The following is a 19,234-nucleotide window of genomic DNA, read 5'->3' on the forward strand; positions in this document are numbered from 1 at the left end:
CAGCCATGGGGCAGTGAACCAGCAGGAGTAGATTACAATGGAACCAGTTTTGCAGTCAAATTAAGGGTCTCCTTAGGATATTCCTCCTCATGGTTTTGTGACAGTCATTAAGAGGGTGTAGAAGGAAAAGAGTCCCTTTTTCCCCAAAATCTCTAGCCTGGCTAGATGAAGTCAGAACACAGCTTCACGTTCCCCTGACCCACATGGATCTCCTTTTAGCTGCTTCAGCAGCAAATACTGCATCCTGGGAGGAGGTAACAAAAAAGCCAGAGTTCAGCCCTGCTTAAAAGCATGTAAACGTCCAACTACAAATTGGTCACCGATCTGAACAAATGCACTTGGCCATATTATACTGTTTCTATTCTTGATTAATCTTCTCACAGTTGAGACCCTCTTGAAGACTGAATAAAATCAAATCACCGTCTCAATTACCCCATTAGTTTTGAATTCTGAGTAAAATGCTCTAAAATGAAATGACTAATGAGAACTAGAAAAGGCTAGTTATGTCAAATGATTAGACAATTCAATGTGGCATGTCTAAAAGTTATCTGAACCACTGAAAGCCTGGTTTTTGTAATTACAAAGTCAAAAACAAATGGCAGTGGGGGAAGAGACTAAGCATGCCAGCCTCTTATGCCCACCTTGCCCCGTATCTCCTGCACATCTAGAAAGCAGTGGAAGGGGTATCCTCCCCTCTCATCAATACAGAGCGGGTAGCCCCAAGACTCCTCCCACAGGCAGATTTAGCCCTTAGGAGAAGTAGACTTGGACAAACTCAGCAACCTGGTGATGTCGTAAGAGTTCTGTAGGCAGGTGACCCTACTGTAATACATAGTACTTCTAAACCTCATTTCCTTTAGGTGATTACGGGATCTTGGACAATTAGTCTCACTCAATCCTTCCTCCCAGTACATGGTATATGGATTAACATGGAGTCTTATATAGAACGGAACAGGCATATGTTTTTTTTTTATGCTGTTTAATCCAGCCTTCTAGAATTCTATTCATCTACATATTTCAGGAAGTAACTTTTTTTAAATTGAACAAAGTTGTTTTTTCTATCACCACCACCACCACCACAAAAAGGTGGTAATCGGATTTTGTGCCCAAACTAGTACATTTTCAAGACAATTTTGCAAGTCTGCCTTAATCATGTTTTCATCATAGCTCCTTTTTAAATTATTGTTTACTCATTGCCTTACATTCAGTTAGAGACCAGTGAACAGCATCCATATCCGCTTTGGGCTTAAAATGCAGCAGCTGTGCCACTGTAACGCTTTGGTGTAGACATTATCTAAGATGATGGGAAGGGTTCTCCCATCAGTATAGATAATCTACCTTCTCTTGAGCCAGCACTGTCCAATGGCGATTTAGGTCATTTTAACTATGCTGCTAAGGGGTGTGGATTTTTAACACCTCACGTGATACAAGTAGGCCAACCTAATTTTCTAGTGTAGACTAGGCTTTGGAGGAATAATTAATCATTAGAGCCAGCAATCCTTTTACTAGAGACTAAGTGACTATTGTGACATTCCAAGAAGCAGAAGAGGAAGTGTCTCTGTTGTTGGGTGTGTTTTTTGTTTTTTTGGGGGGGAAATCTGGGATTTATTAAAAAAAACAAACTCACCCATAAAAACAAAATGGTCTAATCCTTTCTCCTTGTGGATGCAAGTTTATAGCATATATTTACTTATATGTGGAGAAATCTAAGGTTGCAAGATACAGAAGGAACTATTGCTCACCTGTTTTGAAAGGGACCTCCACTTTTTAGCACCTGAAATGAGGGAGAAAAATTAACGTAATGGAATCAGTTAATAATTTAGCCCGTATGATTTGCATCAAAGAGAACATATCTCTACTATAGTTAACTTAGGGACATATTCCTGTCTTCAAGCAAATTGCATTTGGTTCCAAAGCATTTAGTATATGCTGTTAATGACATTTTTCACAATCATACAAAACATACTTTAAAAAAAACCTATGTAAAGATATATTTCCTTACTAACCGCCGCTTCGGTGAAAAATGATATCTACATGGTCTCTACCACCACAATATTCAGTTAAAAATTCTAAAGAGGGAATGGAGGATGATCCAGGTATACCTGTAGAGTCCGTACATTCAGATAATTTGTATTAGTAGTACTATTACAACTGAGATTGCAGTTCTTTTGTGCTAGGCACTGTACAAACACATAGTAAGAGACAGTCCCTACCCCCAAAGTAAGAGACAGTCCCTATCCCCAAAGAACTTAAGTCTTAATGGACACCACAGACAAAAGGTGGAGTGAAAACTGAGGCACAGAGATGAAGTGAGTTGCCCAAGATTACACAACAGTTCAGTGGCAGAGTCAGAAACAGAGCCTAATTCTCCAGATTCCCAGTCTGGTGCCCTGTCCCTGATAAATCATGCTATACCTCTGAGGACTGGTCACTAGTAGCCTTCCTTTCTCCTTCAAGACATTTTTTTCCTGCAGATTCCCACAATAGGGGACTTGCAACTGATGATAGTCCTTAAGAGGATGGTTAAACAGACTAAAGCACTGTTCTCCCAGAACAAGCTTCCAGAGGGAACTCGATCAAGACAATGTCTGTGAAAGCATGAACTGAACTGAACTCCAGGTAGCAGCCTTACTATTCACAGATTCAGAAACTTCATACCTCCTATGCTTTCAAGATTATCCAGATGCTGCTGATTAATTTCATACAACATTATAGTGGGGCACCAGCTCTGCTACATTTAAGGTTGAGAAGACTTTTTTTTTTAAAGGCTGAGTCTTCTAAATGCTCTAAAATCTGCATGTTTACTCCGACACATGGCTGGTGAGATGAAGACAGCTGGGAGACTAAGGGCAGGTCTACACTTAAAATGCTGCATTGGCGCAGTTGCACCGCTGTAGTGCTTTAATGAAGATCCCCTTACCCAACAGGAGAGAGCTTCTCCCATTGTCTTAGTTAATCCACCTCTGCGAGAGGCAGTAGCTATGTCATAGAATCAGAGGGTTGGAACAGACCGCAAGGGTCATCTAGTCTAACCCCCTGTCCAGATTCAGGATCTCGTGTCTAAACCATCCAAGACAGATGGCTATCCAGCCTTCTTTTGAAAACCACTAGTGAAGGAGCTTCCACAACCTCCCTATGCAATCTGTTCCACAGTCCAACTGTTCTTACAGTTAGGAAGTTTTTCTCCTGAGATTTTATCGAAATCTGCTGTGCTGTAGTTTGAACCCATTGCTTCTTGTCCTGCCCTCTGGGGCAAGAGAGAACAACTTTTCTCCATCTTTTTTATGGAAAAAAGTATTTGAAGACCATTATCATGGTCCCCCTCAATCTCTTCTTTTCCAAACTAAACATACCCCATTCCTTCAGCCTTTGCTCATATGGCTTGCATTCCATTCCTTTCATCATCTTTGTCGCTCGCTTCTGGATCCTTTACAGTTTCTCCACATCCTTTCTATTCACTGGTGACCAGAACTGGACACAGTACTTCAGCTGAGTCCTAACCAGTGCCAAATAGAATGGTATTATCACTTCCCATGCCTTGAATGCTATGCCTCTGTTAATGCAACCTAAAATTGCATTTGCTTTTTTTTTTCGCAATAGCATCAGATTGCTGACTCATGCTGAGGTTGTGATCCACCACAACTCTCAGATCCTTTTCAGCAGTGCTGCTACCAAGCCAGTTATCCCCCATTCTGTATTTCTGCATTTGGTTTTTCCTCAAATGTAGCACTTTTGTCTTTGATAAATTTCACTTGTTGTCTACAGGCCAATTCTCCAATTTATCAAGATCCCTTTGAATTTTAGCTCTATTCTCCAAAGTGTTTGCAACCCCACCCCCAGCTTTGTCACCTGCAAACCTGATCAGTATGCTCTCTATTCCGACATCCAGATCATGAATAAAGATGTTAAACAACACTGGACCCAGAACAGATCCCCATGGAACCCCACTTGAGATCTCTTTCCAATCTGACATCATTCCATTCAGAGTTACTCTTTGTTTGCAGCTGTTTAACCAATTATGTATTGACTTAATGGTAATTCTGCCAAGTCCGTATTTCTCTAGCTTATTTATCAGTGTGTCGTGTGGGACTGTTTCAAAAGCCTTGCTGAAGTCCAGGTATATTATGTCCACTACATTCCCCTTATTCACCAAACCAGTTACCCTGTCAAAGAAAAGAATTCAAGCTGGTTTGGCATGATTTGTTCTTGGCAAATCCAAGCTGATTGCCAGTGATTACCCCTTCATCCTCCAGGTATTCACAAATTTGAGAAGCTCTCCTGCCAACATAGCACTGTCTACACCAGTGCTTAAGTCAGTAAAACTGAGTCACTCAGAGGTGTAGATTATTCACACCTCAGGGCAACATAGTTATACCAAAGTAATTCTGTAGTGTAGACTAGGGCTAAGGGTATTGTCTACGCTGCAATTAAAAATCTGTGGCTGGTTGAGGTGGGAGGGTCCCAGAACCAAGGCGGCTAGGAAACTAAAGGAATTAGCCTACGGAGGAAGGCAGGGAGGTGTGTTGCTGGGTTTTTTTTTCCTTTCCTTAACTTGAAGTACTCTTCACGGAAGAACACATCATGGAAAGAAAATGACATATCGCCAACACCACTGCTAGCTCTTCCTCTGCCTACACGGAGAAACTAAATTAATTCTTTGCTTCAAGTCTTCACAGCTGAGGATGTTTGGGAGATTCCAAAACCTGAGCTGTCCTTTGTAGGTGACAAATCTGAGGAATTGTCACAGATTGAAGTGTTGTTAGAGGAGGTTTTGGAATTAATTGAGAAACTTAACAGTAACAAGTCACCGGGACCAGATGGCATTCACCCAAGAGTTCTGAAAGAACTCAAATGTGAAATTGTGGAACTATTAACTATAGTTTGTCATCTGTCCTTTAAATCAGCTTCTGTACCCAATGACTGGAAGACAGCTAATGTAACGCCAATATTTAAAAAGGGCTCTAGAGGTGATCCTGGCAATTACAGACCGGTAAGTCTAATGTCAGTACCGGGCAAATTAGTTGAAACAATAGTAAAGAATAAAATTGTCAGATACATAGAAGAACGTAAATTGTTGGGCAAAAGTCAACATGGTTTCTGTAAAGGGAAATCATGTCTTACTAATCTATCAGAGTTCTTTGAAGGGGTCAACAAACATGTGGACAAGGGAATCCAGTGGACATAGTGTATTTAGATTTCCAGAAAGCCTTTGACAAGGTCCCTCACCAAAGGATCTTATGTAAATTAAGTTGTCATGGGATAAGAGGGAAGATCCTTTCATGGACTGAGAACTGGTTAAAAGTCAGGGAACAAAGGGTAGGAATAAATGGTAAACTCTCAGAAGGGAGAGGGGTAATTAGTGGTGTTCCTGAAGGGTCAGTCCTAGGACCAATCCTATTCAACTTATTCATAAATAATCTGGAGAAAGGGGTAAACAGTGAGGTGGCAAAGTTTGCAGATGATACTAAACTGCTCAAGATAGTTAAGACCAAAGCAGACTGTGAAGAACTTCAAAAAGATCTCACAAAACTAAGTGATTGGGCAACAAAATGGCAAATATAATTTAATGTGGATAAATGTAAAGTAATGCACATTGGAAAAAAATAACCCCAACTAAACATACAATATGATGGGGTCTAATTTAGCTACAACTAATCAGGAAAGAGATCTTGGAGTCATCGTGGATAGTTCTCTGAAGACAGCTGCGCAGTGGCACTCAAAAAAGCGAACAGGATGTTAGGAATCATTTAAAAAGGGACAGAGAATAAGACAGAGAATATTTTATTGCCCTTATATAAATCCATGGTACACCCACATCTTGAATACTGCATACGGATTCATAGATTAATAGATATTAAGGTCAGAAGGGACCATTATGATCATCTAGTCTGACCTCCTGCACAATGCAGGCCACAGAATCTCACCCACCGACTCCTGCAATAAACATCTCACCTATGTCTGAGCTATACTGGCATTAGAAAAGGTTCAGAGAAGGGCAACTAAAATGATTAGGGGTTTGGAATGGGTCCCATATGAGGAGAGATAAAAGAAGCTAGGACTTTTCAGCTTGGAAAAGAGGAGACGGGGGTGTGGGGGATAGGATAGAGGTATATAAAATCATGAGTGGTGTGGAGAAAGTGAATAAGGAAAAGTTATTTACTTGTTCCCATAATATAAGAACTAGCGGCCACCAAATGAAATTAATGGGCAGCAAGTTTAAAACAAATAAAAGGAAGTTCTTCACACAGCGCACAGTCAACCTGTGGAACCCCTTGCCTAAGGAGATTGTGAAGGCTAGGACTATAACAAGGTTTAAAAGAGAACTGGATAAATTCATGGAGGTTAAGGAATAGTATCCCTAGCCTCTGTTTGTCAGAGGGTGGAGATGGATGGCAGGAGAGAGATCACTTGATCATTACCTGTTAGGTTCACTCCCTCTGGGACACCTGGCGTTGGCCACTGTTGGCAGACAGGATACTGGACTGGATGGATCTTTGGGCTGACCCATTATGGCCATTCTTATGTACACCTTTGGGGCCTCCCATCAGATAAGCATCCTGACCCTGGAGGCTTCTACCCAGCCCCTGGTCTTGACTTTCTGGGAACGTGTCCTACACATCCCTGCCAACAAAAGTCAGGTAGGGAGAATAACCTCATGTGAGAGGTGTCTGTTGGAGGAGGCCCTTGGGAAGCAGGCAGAGGTGAAAGTAATCTGGTACAGTCTGGTATGGAGTACCGGTAAAAAAAAGATGCAGTAATGTACTGGCAAATAAGTGGAACATTCAGTACTGGCTCACTTTCACATCTTTGTGGCTGCAGAACAAAAAGTTAAAACTCAAAGCTAATAAAAGCTTGGAAAGGGAAAACTCACTGTCACATCTGTTTGTTGTATCTCTCCCTCTCCTCCTCCAGCAAGGCTGCTGCGGCTAGGCTCCCTGTTCCCCCGACCCTTCCACTCTGCAGGGGCTCCCCTCTAGCTTGTAGCAGGGGGACTGGCTGAGGGAGAAGCCTCCCCAGGTAGCCTGCTGCCTGCATAAGAACAGTTTAAATTCAGCTGTTCACTCCCTGGTCTGAACCGGGAGTAGGGGCTATTTTGGGCTTCCTTGTTAATTTCACTCAGGGTTGTTGCTGGGAGTGGGGTTGTGTGAGACCAAGACAGGGGCAGAATACAATAGGCATTTGGCCGCACAGCTTAAATCCAGAGCTAATGAAAGCCAGTGAAAGGGGAAAACTCACAGTCACAGGTTTCTCTCCTCCCTCCTCCTCCAGCCAGGCTGCGGACAGGGCTAAGCTCAGTGCTTCCCTGAACCACCGCACTCAGCAAGGGCTGCCCTCTAGCTTGAAGCAGGGGGACCGGCTGATGGAGAAGCCTCCCCAGGTAGCCTGCTTGCCTGCACAGGAACAGTTTACATTTAGCTGTTCACTCCCTGGTTCAGACTGGGATTTGGGGCTATTTCTGGCATCCTTGTTAATTTCATTCACGGTTGGGGGGAGGGCGCGGGAGGTGGAAGGTGAGACCAAGGCAGGGGCAGAATACAATAGGCATTTTACTGCACAGCTTAAATCCAGAGCTAATAAAAGCCAGTGGAAGGGGAAAACTCACTGTCACATTGGTTTCTCTCCTCCCTCCTCCTCCAGCGAGGCTGCCCGTTCCCCCGACCCCGCCTGCCTCAGCAGGGGCTGCAGCGGCTCCCCTCTAGCTTGGAGCAGGGGGACTGGCTGAGGGAGAAGCCTCCCCAGGAGGCCTGCTGTCTGCATAAGAACAGTTTAAATTTAGCTGTTCACTCCAAGGTCTGAACCGCAGAATTAGGGGCTATTTCTGGCTTCCTTGTTAATTTCACTCACGGTTGTTGGGGGAGAGGGGGGTACTAAAGCCTGGGTAGTTCTTTTCTGCCCCCTGGATGAGGCAATCTTCAATAATATAATACACAAAAAATACAATCAAAGTCAGAAACCACTTCCAAGTTCAAATCTATCCCATTCCCTCCCCAGCAGAGGATCGTGGTTGTGATGTCCAAATTGCTTGCAGATCCTCTTTGAAATGTTACTGTTTTAAACAAAAACATGGAGAACATGGTGGGAAGATGTGTTCTGATGATCGGGGTTTATTTTGGGCAAAGCAATTTTAGTAAAACAACTAAAGATTCACAGGGAAAGCAAATAGCCCCATAGACAAAACCACAAAGGGACTGGAGGGGAAAACTGGATATTCAGGGAAATTATTGTGCCTCCTTTGAAAGAAATAGTAGTTTTCATTCCACCCTCTTTATATATTGAATTAAATACCCAAAATGTCCTTAGGACATAGGGGCTCAGATCTCTTTTTGTTTTGTGGGTGTCGGTGTCCTGCAGAGTGCGGAGACTGAAACTGACAAAACTTTCTCTAAGTATCTTGTATATTCCGTGGCAGCTATTCTAGTTGTCCTTCATTCACCCCGCCTTCCCCTACTAATAGCCACATATTGGTGTACCCCCTGCAAACTTTTATGCACCTGGGAGGGAGATTAAACAATCCTTGATATCTGACTTGCTAGGAAATAGGGAGCGTCCAGGGAAAGGGGGGCACCGGTGGGCATGGCGCAGTGGCTGCCTGGCTGCGGTTTTTGACTTGGTTACTTACCCCTTTGCAGACCCAGCCCAATGGCACCTGCTGGCTCTCTGCAGGCAGCAGCCCGCAGGGGCTGGTTGCTGGGGTCACTGCTGGTCAGCAACAGGCTGCAGCTGCATCGTTTGTGACACATACATACTGTACGTATTGCTGCCCTTGTGCAAGCAAGCGGCCAGCCATTGCAGCGGCCAGGCACATTCTCCAGGCGTGCAGCCCGTGGGGAGGGCGCCAGTGCCCTTTTGGGAGGTGCAGGGACCACGGAGACAGTGTTTCTGCAGCTAACACCTCAGGAACTTCTGCAAGAGGCAAAGTCTGGCTGGTACTGTCAGTGCACCTGTGGACAGCCAGCTTTTGGGTTGCTGCTTAATGGTGTCCACAGGAAAACTTCCAGCCTCAGCAATGGCTACTCTGTCAGGTTGCAGGAGGGAGCCACCTGGGAGGCAGGGGAGGAGACAGAGGTCCAGGGGGCATGCAGCAGCAACAACACAAGCGATAGGGGGTGGCAGGTGGGGGCTGCCGCTCCAAGGGGAACCACTACCCACAGCAAAGCCGCCCCAGTCCCTGGCTCAGTCCTGGCACGTGGAAGGTGTGAGTTGGCTAGCCAATGGGGGCAAGAAAGGGGCAACCCTGGGAAGGACTAGATGGAGCAAAGCATCCTTATAGAAACTCCCACATTGGGCCATACAGCTGATCTTGCTGATCTCCCTGTTGTCGTGCCATGCCTCGAGATGAATGTGCTGCATGTCTGCCCTTTCCAAGCCACAATCTCACATATGGCATGGGATTCCACTGAGTATAAGGAGGTCTCACTGAGTATAAGGAGGTCCCACACCTGAAATGAATAGCAAGTCCGCCACATGACTAGTGGTAAGTACAGTCCATTTCACTGTAATGATGTTGTTCATCGCACTGAATCCTCTTTCGCAGTCAGCGTTGCTTGCAGCAAGGGTGTCCACTGCAAGGATGAGTTTAAGTTTAACAGGAATGTTTTTTCCTCCAGAAGCCTTGTATTCAACAAATCATAGAATCATAGAATATCAGGGTTGGAAGGGACCCCTGAAGGTCATCTAGTCCAACCCCCTGCTCGAAGCAGGACCAATTCCCAGTTAAATCATCCCAGCCAGGGCTTTGTCAAGCCTGACCTTAAAAACCTCTAAGGAAGGAGATTCTACCACCTCCCTAGGTAACGCATTCCAGTGTTTCACCACCCTCTTAGTGAAAAAGTTTTTCCTAATATCCAATCTAAACCTCCCCCACTGCAACTTGAGACCATTACTCCTCGTTCTGTCATCTGCTACCATTGAGAACAGTCTAGAGCCATCCTCTTTGGAACCCCCTTTCAGGTAGCTGAAAGCAGCTATCAAATCCCCCCTCATTCTTCTCTTCTGCAGGCTAAACAATCCCAGCTCCCTCAGCCTCTCCTCATAACTCATGTGTTCTAGACCCCTAATCATTTTTGTTGCCCTTCGCTGGACCCTGTCCAATTTATCCACATCCTTCTTGTAGTGTGGGGCCCAAAACTGGACACAGTACACCAGATGAGGCCTCACCAATGTCGAATAGAGGGGAACGATCACGTCCCTCGATCTGCTCGCTATGCCCCTACTTATACATCCCAAAATGCCATTGGCCTTCTTGGCAACAAGGGCACACTGTTGACTCATATCCAGCTTCTCGTCCACTGTCACCCCTAGGTCCTTTTCCGCAGAACTGCTGCCTAGCCATTCGGTCCCTAGTCTGTAGCGGTGCATTGGATTCTTCCATCCTAAGTGCAGGACCCTGCACTTATCCTTATTGAACCTCATCAGATTTCTTTTGGCCCAATCCTCCAATTTGTCTAGGTCCTTCTGTATCCTATCCCTCCCCTCCAGCGTATCTACCACTCCTCCCAGTTTAGTATCATCCGCAAATTTGCTGAGAGTGCAATCCACACCATCCTCCAGATCATTTATGAAGATATTGAACAAAACCGGCCCCAGGACCGACCCTTGGGGCACTCCACTTGATACCGGCTGCCAACTAGACATGGAGCCATTGATCACTACCTGTTGAGCCAGACAATCTAGCCAGCTTTCTACCTTATAGTGCATTCATCCAGCCCATACTTCCTTAACTTGCTGACAAGAATACTGTGGGAGACCGTGTCAAAAGCTTTGCTAAAGTCAAGAAACAATACATCCACTGCTTTCCCTTCATCCACAGAACCAGTAATCTCATCATAAAAGGCGATTAGATTAGTCAGGCATGACCTTCCCTTGGTGAATCCATGCTGGCTGTTCCTGATCACTTTCCTCTCATGCAAGTGCTTCAGGATTGATTCTTTGAGGACCTGCTCCATGATTTTTCCAGGGACTGAGGTGAGGCTGACTGGCCTGTAGTTCCCAGGATCCTCCTTCTTCCCTTTTTTAAAGATTGGCACTACATTACCCTTTTTCCAGTCATCCGGGACTTCCTCAGTTCGCCACGAGTTTTCAAATATAATGGCCAATGGCTCTGCAATCACAGCCGCCAATTCCTTCAGCACTCTCGGATGCAACTCGTCCGGCCCCATGGACTTGTGCACGTCCAGCTTTTCTAAATAGTCCCTAATCACCTCTATCTCCACAGAGGGCTGGCCATCTCTTCCCCATTTTGTGATGCTCAGCGCAGCAGTCTGGGAGCTGACCTTGTTAGTGAAAACAGAGGCAAAAAAAGCATTGAGTACATTAGCTTTTTCCACATCCTCTGTCACTAGGTTGCCTTCCTCATTCAGTAAGGGGCCCACACTTTCTTTGGCTTTCTTTTTGCCAACATACCTGAAAAAACCCTTCTTGTTACTCTTGACATCTCTCGCTAGCTGCAGCTCCAGGTGAGATTTGGCCCTCCTGATTTCATTCCTACATGCCCGAGCAATATTTTTATACTCTTCCCTGGTCATATGTCCACCCTTCCACTTCTTGTAAGCTTCTTTTTTATGTTTAAGATCCGCTAGGATTTCACCATTAAGCCAAGCTGGTCGCCTGCCATATTTACTATTCTTTCGACTCATTGGGATGGTTTGTCCCTGTAACCTCAACAGGGATTCCTTGAAATACAGCCAGCTCTCCTGGACTCCTTTCCCCTTCAAGTTAGTCCCCCAGGGGATCCTGGCCATCCGTTCCCTGAGGGAGTCGAAGTCTGCTTTCCTGAAGTCCAGAGTCCGTATCCTGCTGCTTACCTTTCTTCCCTGCGTCAGGATCCTGAACTCAACCAACTCATAGTCACTGCCTCCCAGATTCCCATCCACTTTTGCTTCCCCCACTAATTCTACCTGGTTTGTGAGCAGCAGGTCAAGAAAAGTGCCCCCCCTAGTTGGCTCCTCTAGCACTTGCGCCAGGAAATTGTCCCCTACGCTTTCCAAAAACTTCCTGGATTGTCTATGCACCGCTGTATTGCTCTCCCAGCAGATATCAGGAAAATTAAAGTCACCCATGAGAATCAGGGCATGCGATCTAGTAGCTTCCGTGAGCTGCCGGAAGAAAGCCTCATCTACCTCATCCCCCGGTCCGGTGGTCTATAGCAGACTCCCACCACTACATCACTCTTGTTGCACACACTTCTAAACTTAATCCAGAGACACTCAGTGAATCCCAAGTCTGTGTCTTGTTGTTTGATTCTCAGTTGATCAGCCAATGCTCTTATTTTCTTTTCTCCAAAATGGGGATTCTCTGGAATCTCTTGCCATTTTTCAAGATTCAAAACTGACAAACTGTTAAGTTCTTATAATTGGAAGTCCTTTCTTCATGTGTGCTTTGATTGGCTTTGTTTGAGGCAGTTGTGAAGAGCTTTGTCCTCATGTTGTCAATGACTGCTTGAATGAATTGAGACAAGTTGATTCTGGGGCTTTTTCCAGCGCCGTTTAATTTGCTGTTTTTGAACATCATGGATTGTTCAGCCTTCTTAGCTTCTTCAGAGTGAATTCCTGGGTCTGTTTTTAGGCTTTCGATTCTCTTGATGTATATTTGCATTAGGTTGTCTGCTTTTGGAATGGTCATGTTTCGTTCTTGTAACATCTCAGACAAGTTCTTCAGTTCTGTCAGCACATCCAGCATTAACAAAAGGCCCACTTTGGAGAGATGTTAACCCCTCTTGCAGAATGGAGCTTCAAATCTGAAACATAATGACATACTGTGCACCCAAGTTTACCGTCCGAAGCAAAAAGCCAGTAGTTTTTCTTTTTGAACTCCTCAAACTGCATTTTTGACCACACAGCAGGGTACGGTGGTGGAGTATCAGCTTTTTTACAGAGCAATTCAGCAGTTTCATTTGTCTCCTCTCTTTGTGGTGGCTGCAGCTCACCACATGACAAAGGTGTAAAAGTGTCAGCATTTTTTTCCCTGTGAATGACTAGTTACAGCTTCTTCATTTGTTGCTGTTCTTTTTGACTGACAATCCCCCATTTCCTCACTTTTACATTTAAACATACCTGTTAGGGTCTGCTGAACATGTATCTTCTTAGGCAGCATTTTTTTCCCCACTTACTGTCCTCCTGCTGTTAATAGTGCGCCTGACAAGACTTGACCAATAAGAAGCAAGCCCGTGCAATTACCATGTAGCGGTATGGCACTCAAAAACTAACTTTGGAACATCCACATGAATGTCTTCTTGTGAAAACAAAATCTTCTTGTCTTCCTTGACAGATCTAAATCTACTCGTATTCCAGGTATGTTCTAAATGTATCTGTTCAGTATGGATGGATCTCTCAGAAAAGATAGCTCTTCAGTGTAGGAATCAGACCAAAAGCCCCGCAGGGGCAAGATGCCATTAAGCAGCACACATTAAGCAGAAGTTCCTGAGATGTTAGCTGCAAGAGTGCAGAGGGCACACCAATGGGTGGCTATTAGTAGGGGAAGGCAGGGGTGAATGAAGGACAACTAGAATAGCCGCCATGAAATATACAAGATACTTAGAGAAAGTTCTGTCAGTTTCAGTCTCCACACTCTGCAGGACACCGACACCCACAAAACAAAAAGAGATCTGAACCCCTATGTCCTAAAGACATTTAAGCTGTATAATTCAATATATAAAGCGGGTGGAATGAAAACTACTATTTCTTTCAAAGGAGGCACAATAATTTCCCTGAATATCCAGTTTTCCCCTCCAGTCCCTTTGTGGTTTTGTCTATGGGGCTATTTGCTTTCCCTGTGAATCTTTAGTTGTTTTACCAAAATTGCTTTCCCCAAAATAAACCCCGATCATCAGAACACATCTTCCCACCATGTTCTCCAAGATATTTTTTTTTAAACAGTAACATTTCAAAGAGGATCTGCAAGCAGTTTGGACATCACAACCACGATCCTCTGCTGGGAGGGACTGGGAAAGATTTGAACTTGGAAATTGGTTCCTGATTTTGATTGTATTTTTTGTGTATTATATTATTGAAGATTGCCTCATCCAGGGGGCAGAAAAGAACTACCCAGGCTTTGGTACCTGCCCCCCCTGCCAATAACCATGAGTGAAATTAACAAGGAAGCCAGAAATAGCCCCTAATTCCATGGTTCAGACCTCGGAGTGAACAGCTAAATTTAAACTGTTCTTATGCAGACAGCAGGCCTCCTGGGGAGGCTTCTCCCTCAGCCAGTCCCCCTGCTCCAAGCTAGAGGGGAGCCGCTGCAGCCCCTGCTGAGGCAGGCGGGGTCGGGGGAACGGGCAGCCTCGCTGGAGGAGGAGGGAGGAGAGAAACCAATGTGACAGTGAGTTTTCCCCTTCCACTGGCTTTTATTAGCTCTGGATTTAAGCTGTGCAGTAAAATGCCTATTGTATTCTGCCCCTGCCTTGGTCTCACCTTCCACCTCCCGCGCCCTCCCCCCAACCGTGAATGAAATTAACAAGGATGCCAGAAATAGCCCCAAATCCCAGTCTGAACCAGAGAGGGAGCAGCAAGTTTAAATTGTTCCTATGCAGGCAGCAGGCTACCTGGGGAGGCTTCTCCCTCATCCAGTTCCCCTGCTACAAGCTATGGGGGAGCCCCTGCAGCCCCTGCTGAGTGCAGGGGTCGGGGGAACGCGGAGCCTAGCTGCGTTGGCAGCCTGGCTGGAGGACGAGGAGGAGGGAGGACAACAAGAAAAATGTGACAGTGAGTTTCAAGCTTATTCCAATAGTAAAGTTTTATTACAGACAGTACTGGTAGAAGTAATAGTAGCTTTATTTTCTATACCTAAGTCATGCAATGGGAGGGATCCATGAAGTATGTAGGAGAGGTGGGTTGCTTGTGTTTGGACTGTACTGTTAAGAATTGTAACTTACGTCTGGCCCCGCCCCTTCCACCTGAGGCCCCGCCCCTTCCGGGGTGCGGGAGAGCAGGACCTATACCGGTAAGAGCTGTATTTTAGTTTTACCCCTGGGAGCAGGTACCATAGTTGGAGAAGGAGGTGACTCAGCTGCACAGCATCTGGGAGCAGGAGGACTTCATTGATAGGATGCATCTGGGATGGAGGATGCTAGCCAACTACAGATGACTACACCAGCACCAGAAGAGGAAGGGAAACTGACTGCTATATAGGAGGGAGACTAGCTGCTAGCCACCATGTGCCATATATTATGTTCCACCCCTCACTCATCAATATGAAGAACCAGTATGCTATACTGCAACACGAGGTGAGGAGCAAACCCCACTGGGTGAGGAGCAGGAGCCAATTTACCCCCAAATTAGGAGGCTTATGGCCACCCTCACCCAAGAGTAGGAGGCATAAGGGGCTGGTGGTTGGGGACTTCCTTCTAAGGGGGACAATGGCATCCTTCTGCCAATCTGACATGATGTCTTAGGAGGTGCACTGCCTCCTTGGAGCCTGTGTCTGAGCCATTACAGAAAGGTTGCCGAGGCTCATCTGTCCCTCTGATCACTACCCCATATTGCTCATAGACATGGGCACAAACAATACTGCCAGGTATGACCCTGAGCCTATAAACAGTGTGTATAGGGCTCTGGGACAGGGGTGAAGGAGTTGGGATACAGGTTGTATTCTTGTCTATCCTCCCAGTTGAGGGAAGGACAAAAGCAGCGGGAGACATCATGGAGATGAATGCATATCTGCACAGATGGTGTTGACGGGAGGACTCAGGCTTCCTCAACCATGGGATGCTGGTTCAGGAAGGTCTGCTGGAAAGAGATGCAGTCCTCCTGATCAACAAGATGAGGAGCATCTTTGTGCACTGATTCACTAACCTAGTGAGGAGGGGTTTAAACTAGGTTCACAGGGAGCAGGTGACAAAAGCCCTCAGCTAAAAATAAAAATTGGTGATCTTAGCAGATGGCTAGGTCCATTATGGCTCTATCTGGAGAACTTCAATGACCAGAAAATAAAAAAAGAAATCATACAAAGAGTGGAAACATGGAAAAATTGCTCAGGAGGAGTACAAAAGAATAGCACAAGCATGCAGGAACAAAATCAGACAGGCTAAGGCACAAAACAAGTAACAGCTAGCAAGAGATACAAAGGCAACAACAAGAGGTTCCTTGAATACAATTGGCGGCGTAAGAGAGACAAAGGAATATATACGTCCTCTACTTAGTGGAGGTGAACTAATAAGTGATGACCCCAAGAAGGGTGAGCTGTTTAATGACCATTTTGCTTCTATCTTCACTAAAATGGTTAATGGTAACTATTCATAGAATCATAGGACTGCAAGGGACCTCGAGAGCTCATCTAGTCCAGTCCCCTGAACCCATGGCTAGACTAAGCATTCTCTAGACCATCCCTGACAGGTTTTTGTCTAATCTGCTCTTAAAAATCTCCAATGATGGAGATTCCACAATCTCCCTAGGCAATTTATTTCAGTGCTTAACCACCCTGACAGTCTGGATGTTTTTCCTAATGTCCAACCTAAATCTCCCTTGCTGCAATTTAAGCCCATTGCTTCTTGTCCTATCCTCAACAGTTAAGAAGAATAATTTGTCTCCCTCCTCCTTGTAACAACCTCTTATGCACTTGAAAACTGTTATGTCCCCTCTCAGTCTTCTCTTTTCCAGACTAAATAAACCCAATTTTTTCAATCTTCCCTTACAGGTCACGTTTTCTAGACTTAATTGTTTTTGTTGCTCTTCTCTGGACTTTTTTCAATTTGTCCACATCTTTCCTGAAATGTGGTGCCCAGAACTGGACACAATACTCCAGCTGAAGCCTAATCAACACAGAGTAGAGCAGAAGAATTACTTCTTGTGTCTTGCTTACAACACTTCTGCTAATACATCCCAGAACAATGTTCATAGTGTTTGTTTGTTTTTTTTGGCAACAGTGTTACTGTTGACTCATATTTAGCTTGTGGTCCACTATGACCCCCAGATCCCTTTCCACAGTACTCCTTCCTAAGCAGTCATTTCCCATTTTGTATGGGTGCAACTGATTGTTCCTTCCTAAGTGGAGTACTTTGCTACTGAAATATTGAATTTCATTCTATTTACTTCAGATCATTTCTCCTGTTTGTCCAGATCATTTTGAATCATAATCCTATCCTCCAAAGCATTTACAACACCTCCAAGCTTGGTATCGTCCGCAAACTTTATAAGTGTACTCTCTATGCCATTGTCGAAATCATTGATGGAAATATTGAACAGAACTGGACCAAGAACTGATCCCTGCGGAACCCCACTCATTATTCCCTTCCAGCATGACTCTGAACCACTGATAACTACTCTCTGGGAATGGTTTTCCAACCAGTTATGCACCCACCTTATAGTAGCTCTATCAAGGTTCCTTCCCCACTCTGAACACTAGGGTACAGATGTGGGGACCTGAATGAAAGACCCCCTACACTTATTCTTACCAGCTTAGGTTAAAACTTCCCCAAAGCACAGATTTCTTTCTTGCCTTGGGAACCAGCTTAGGTTAAAAACCTGGTATGCTGCCACCACCAAGAGATTTAAACAAAGAACGGGGAAGAGACCACTTGGAGATGTCTTCCCCAAAAATATCCCCCCAATCCCTACACCCCTTTTCCTGGGGAAGGCTTGATAATATCCTCACCAGTTGGTACAGCTGAACACAGACCCAAACCCTTGGATCTTTAAGAACAATGAAAAATCAATCAGGTTCTTAAAAGAAGAATTTTTATTTAAAGAAAAGGTAAAGGTCACCTCTGTAAAGTCAGGATGGTAAATAGTTTACAGGGTAATCAGATTCAAAACATAGAGAATCCCTCTAGGCAAAACCTTAAGTTACAAGAAAGACAAACAGGACATTCCAGCACAGCGAATTTTACAAGCTAAAAAAAACAAAAGAAAATCTAACACATTTTCTAGCTAGCTTACTTACTAACTTTACAGGAGTTGGAAGGCTTGCATCCTTGATCTGTTCCCGGCAAAGGTATCACACAGATAGACGGATGAAAACTTTTTTTCACCCCCTCCAAATTTGAAAGAATCTTGTCCCCTCATTGGCCATTTTGGGTCAGGTGCCAGTGAGGTTACCTTAGCTTCTTAACCCTCTACAGGTGAAAGGATTTTGCCTCTGGCCAGGAGGGATTTTATAGCACTGTATACAGAAAGGTGGTTCCCCTCCCCTTTATAACAAGCTCAATCTAGGTTGCAGTTCCCAAGTTTGTTTATGAGAAGGTCATGCGAGACAGTATGAAAAGCTTTACTAAAGTCAAGATATACCATGTCTACCACTTCCACCCTAGCCACAAGGCTTGTTACCCTGCCAAAGAAAGCTATCAGGTTGGTTTGACATGATTTGCTCTTCACAAGTCCATGCTGACTGTTACTTATCACGCTATTATCTTCTAGATGTTTGCAAACTGATTGCTTAATTATTTGCTCCATTATCTTTCCGGATACAGAAGTTAAGCTGACTGGTCTGTAATTCCCTGGGTTGGCCTCACTTCCCTTTTATAGATTGGCACTATATTTGCCTTTTTCCAGTTTTCTGGAATCTCTCCCATCTTCCATGACTTTTCAAAGATAATTGCTAATGGCTCAGATATCTCTTCAGTCAGCTCCTTGAGTATTCTAGGCTGCAGATCATCAGGCCTAGGTAACTTGAAAACATCTAACTTGTCTAAGTAATTTTTAACTTGTTCTTTCCCTATTTTAGCATCTGATCCTACCTAATTTTCACTGGCATTCACTATGTTAGACATCCTATCACCATCAACCTTCTTGGTGAAAACCGAAACAATGAAGTCATTAAGCACCTCTGCCATTTCCACATTTTCTGTTATTTTCCCCTCCTCATTGCACAACGGGCCTACCCTGTCCTTGGTCCTCCTCTTGCTTCTAATGTATTTGTAGAATGTTTTCTTCTTTCCCTTTATGTCTCTAGGTAGTTTGATCTTGTTTTGTGCCTTGGACTTTCTAATTTTGTCCCTACATACTTGTGTTATGTTTATATTAATCCTTTGTCATTTGACCTAGTTTCCACTTTTTGTAGGACTCTATTTTTTTTATTATTGAAGATCTGGTTTAGCCCCAGGTGATTTATTGCCATACTTCCTATCTTTCCTACACAGTGGGATAGTTTGCTCGTGTCCTGAATAATGTCTCTGGGCATGGCTACACTTGCAGATGTAGAGAGCTTTGAGTTAGACCCGCCTTCAAGAGCGTAGTAGGGAAAGCGCTGCAGTCTGTCCACACTGACAGGAACAAGCGCACTGGCGTGGCCACATATGCAG

At 44.6% G+C, this 19,234-nt stretch overlaps 1 protein-coding gene across 8 annotated transcripts in view; it reads right to left on the reverse strand.

Annotated features, from left to right (window-relative positions):
• Nucleotides 1–19,234, reverse strand: part of MICU3 (mitochondrial calcium uptake family member 3) — a 149,307-nt gene that overhangs the window by 93,385 nt on the left and 36,688 nt on the right. For all 8 annotated transcript variants that reach the window (XM_073341941.1, XM_073341937.1, XM_073341940.1 and 5 more), the window contains exon 3: nucleotides 1,743–1,774. In XM_073341941.1, the coding sequence (XP_073198042.1) occupies nucleotides 1,743–1,774 (32 nt within the window). The remainder of the gene's footprint in view (nucleotides 1–1,742; nucleotides 1,775–19,234) is intronic.

Source organism: Lepidochelys kempii, chromosome 4, assembly GCF_965140265.1.
Source record: "Lepidochelys kempii isolate rLepKem1 chromosome 4, rLepKem1.hap2, whole genome shotgun sequence".
Classification (NCBI taxonomy): Eukaryota; Metazoa; Chordata; order Testudines; family Cheloniidae; genus Lepidochelys; species Lepidochelys kempii.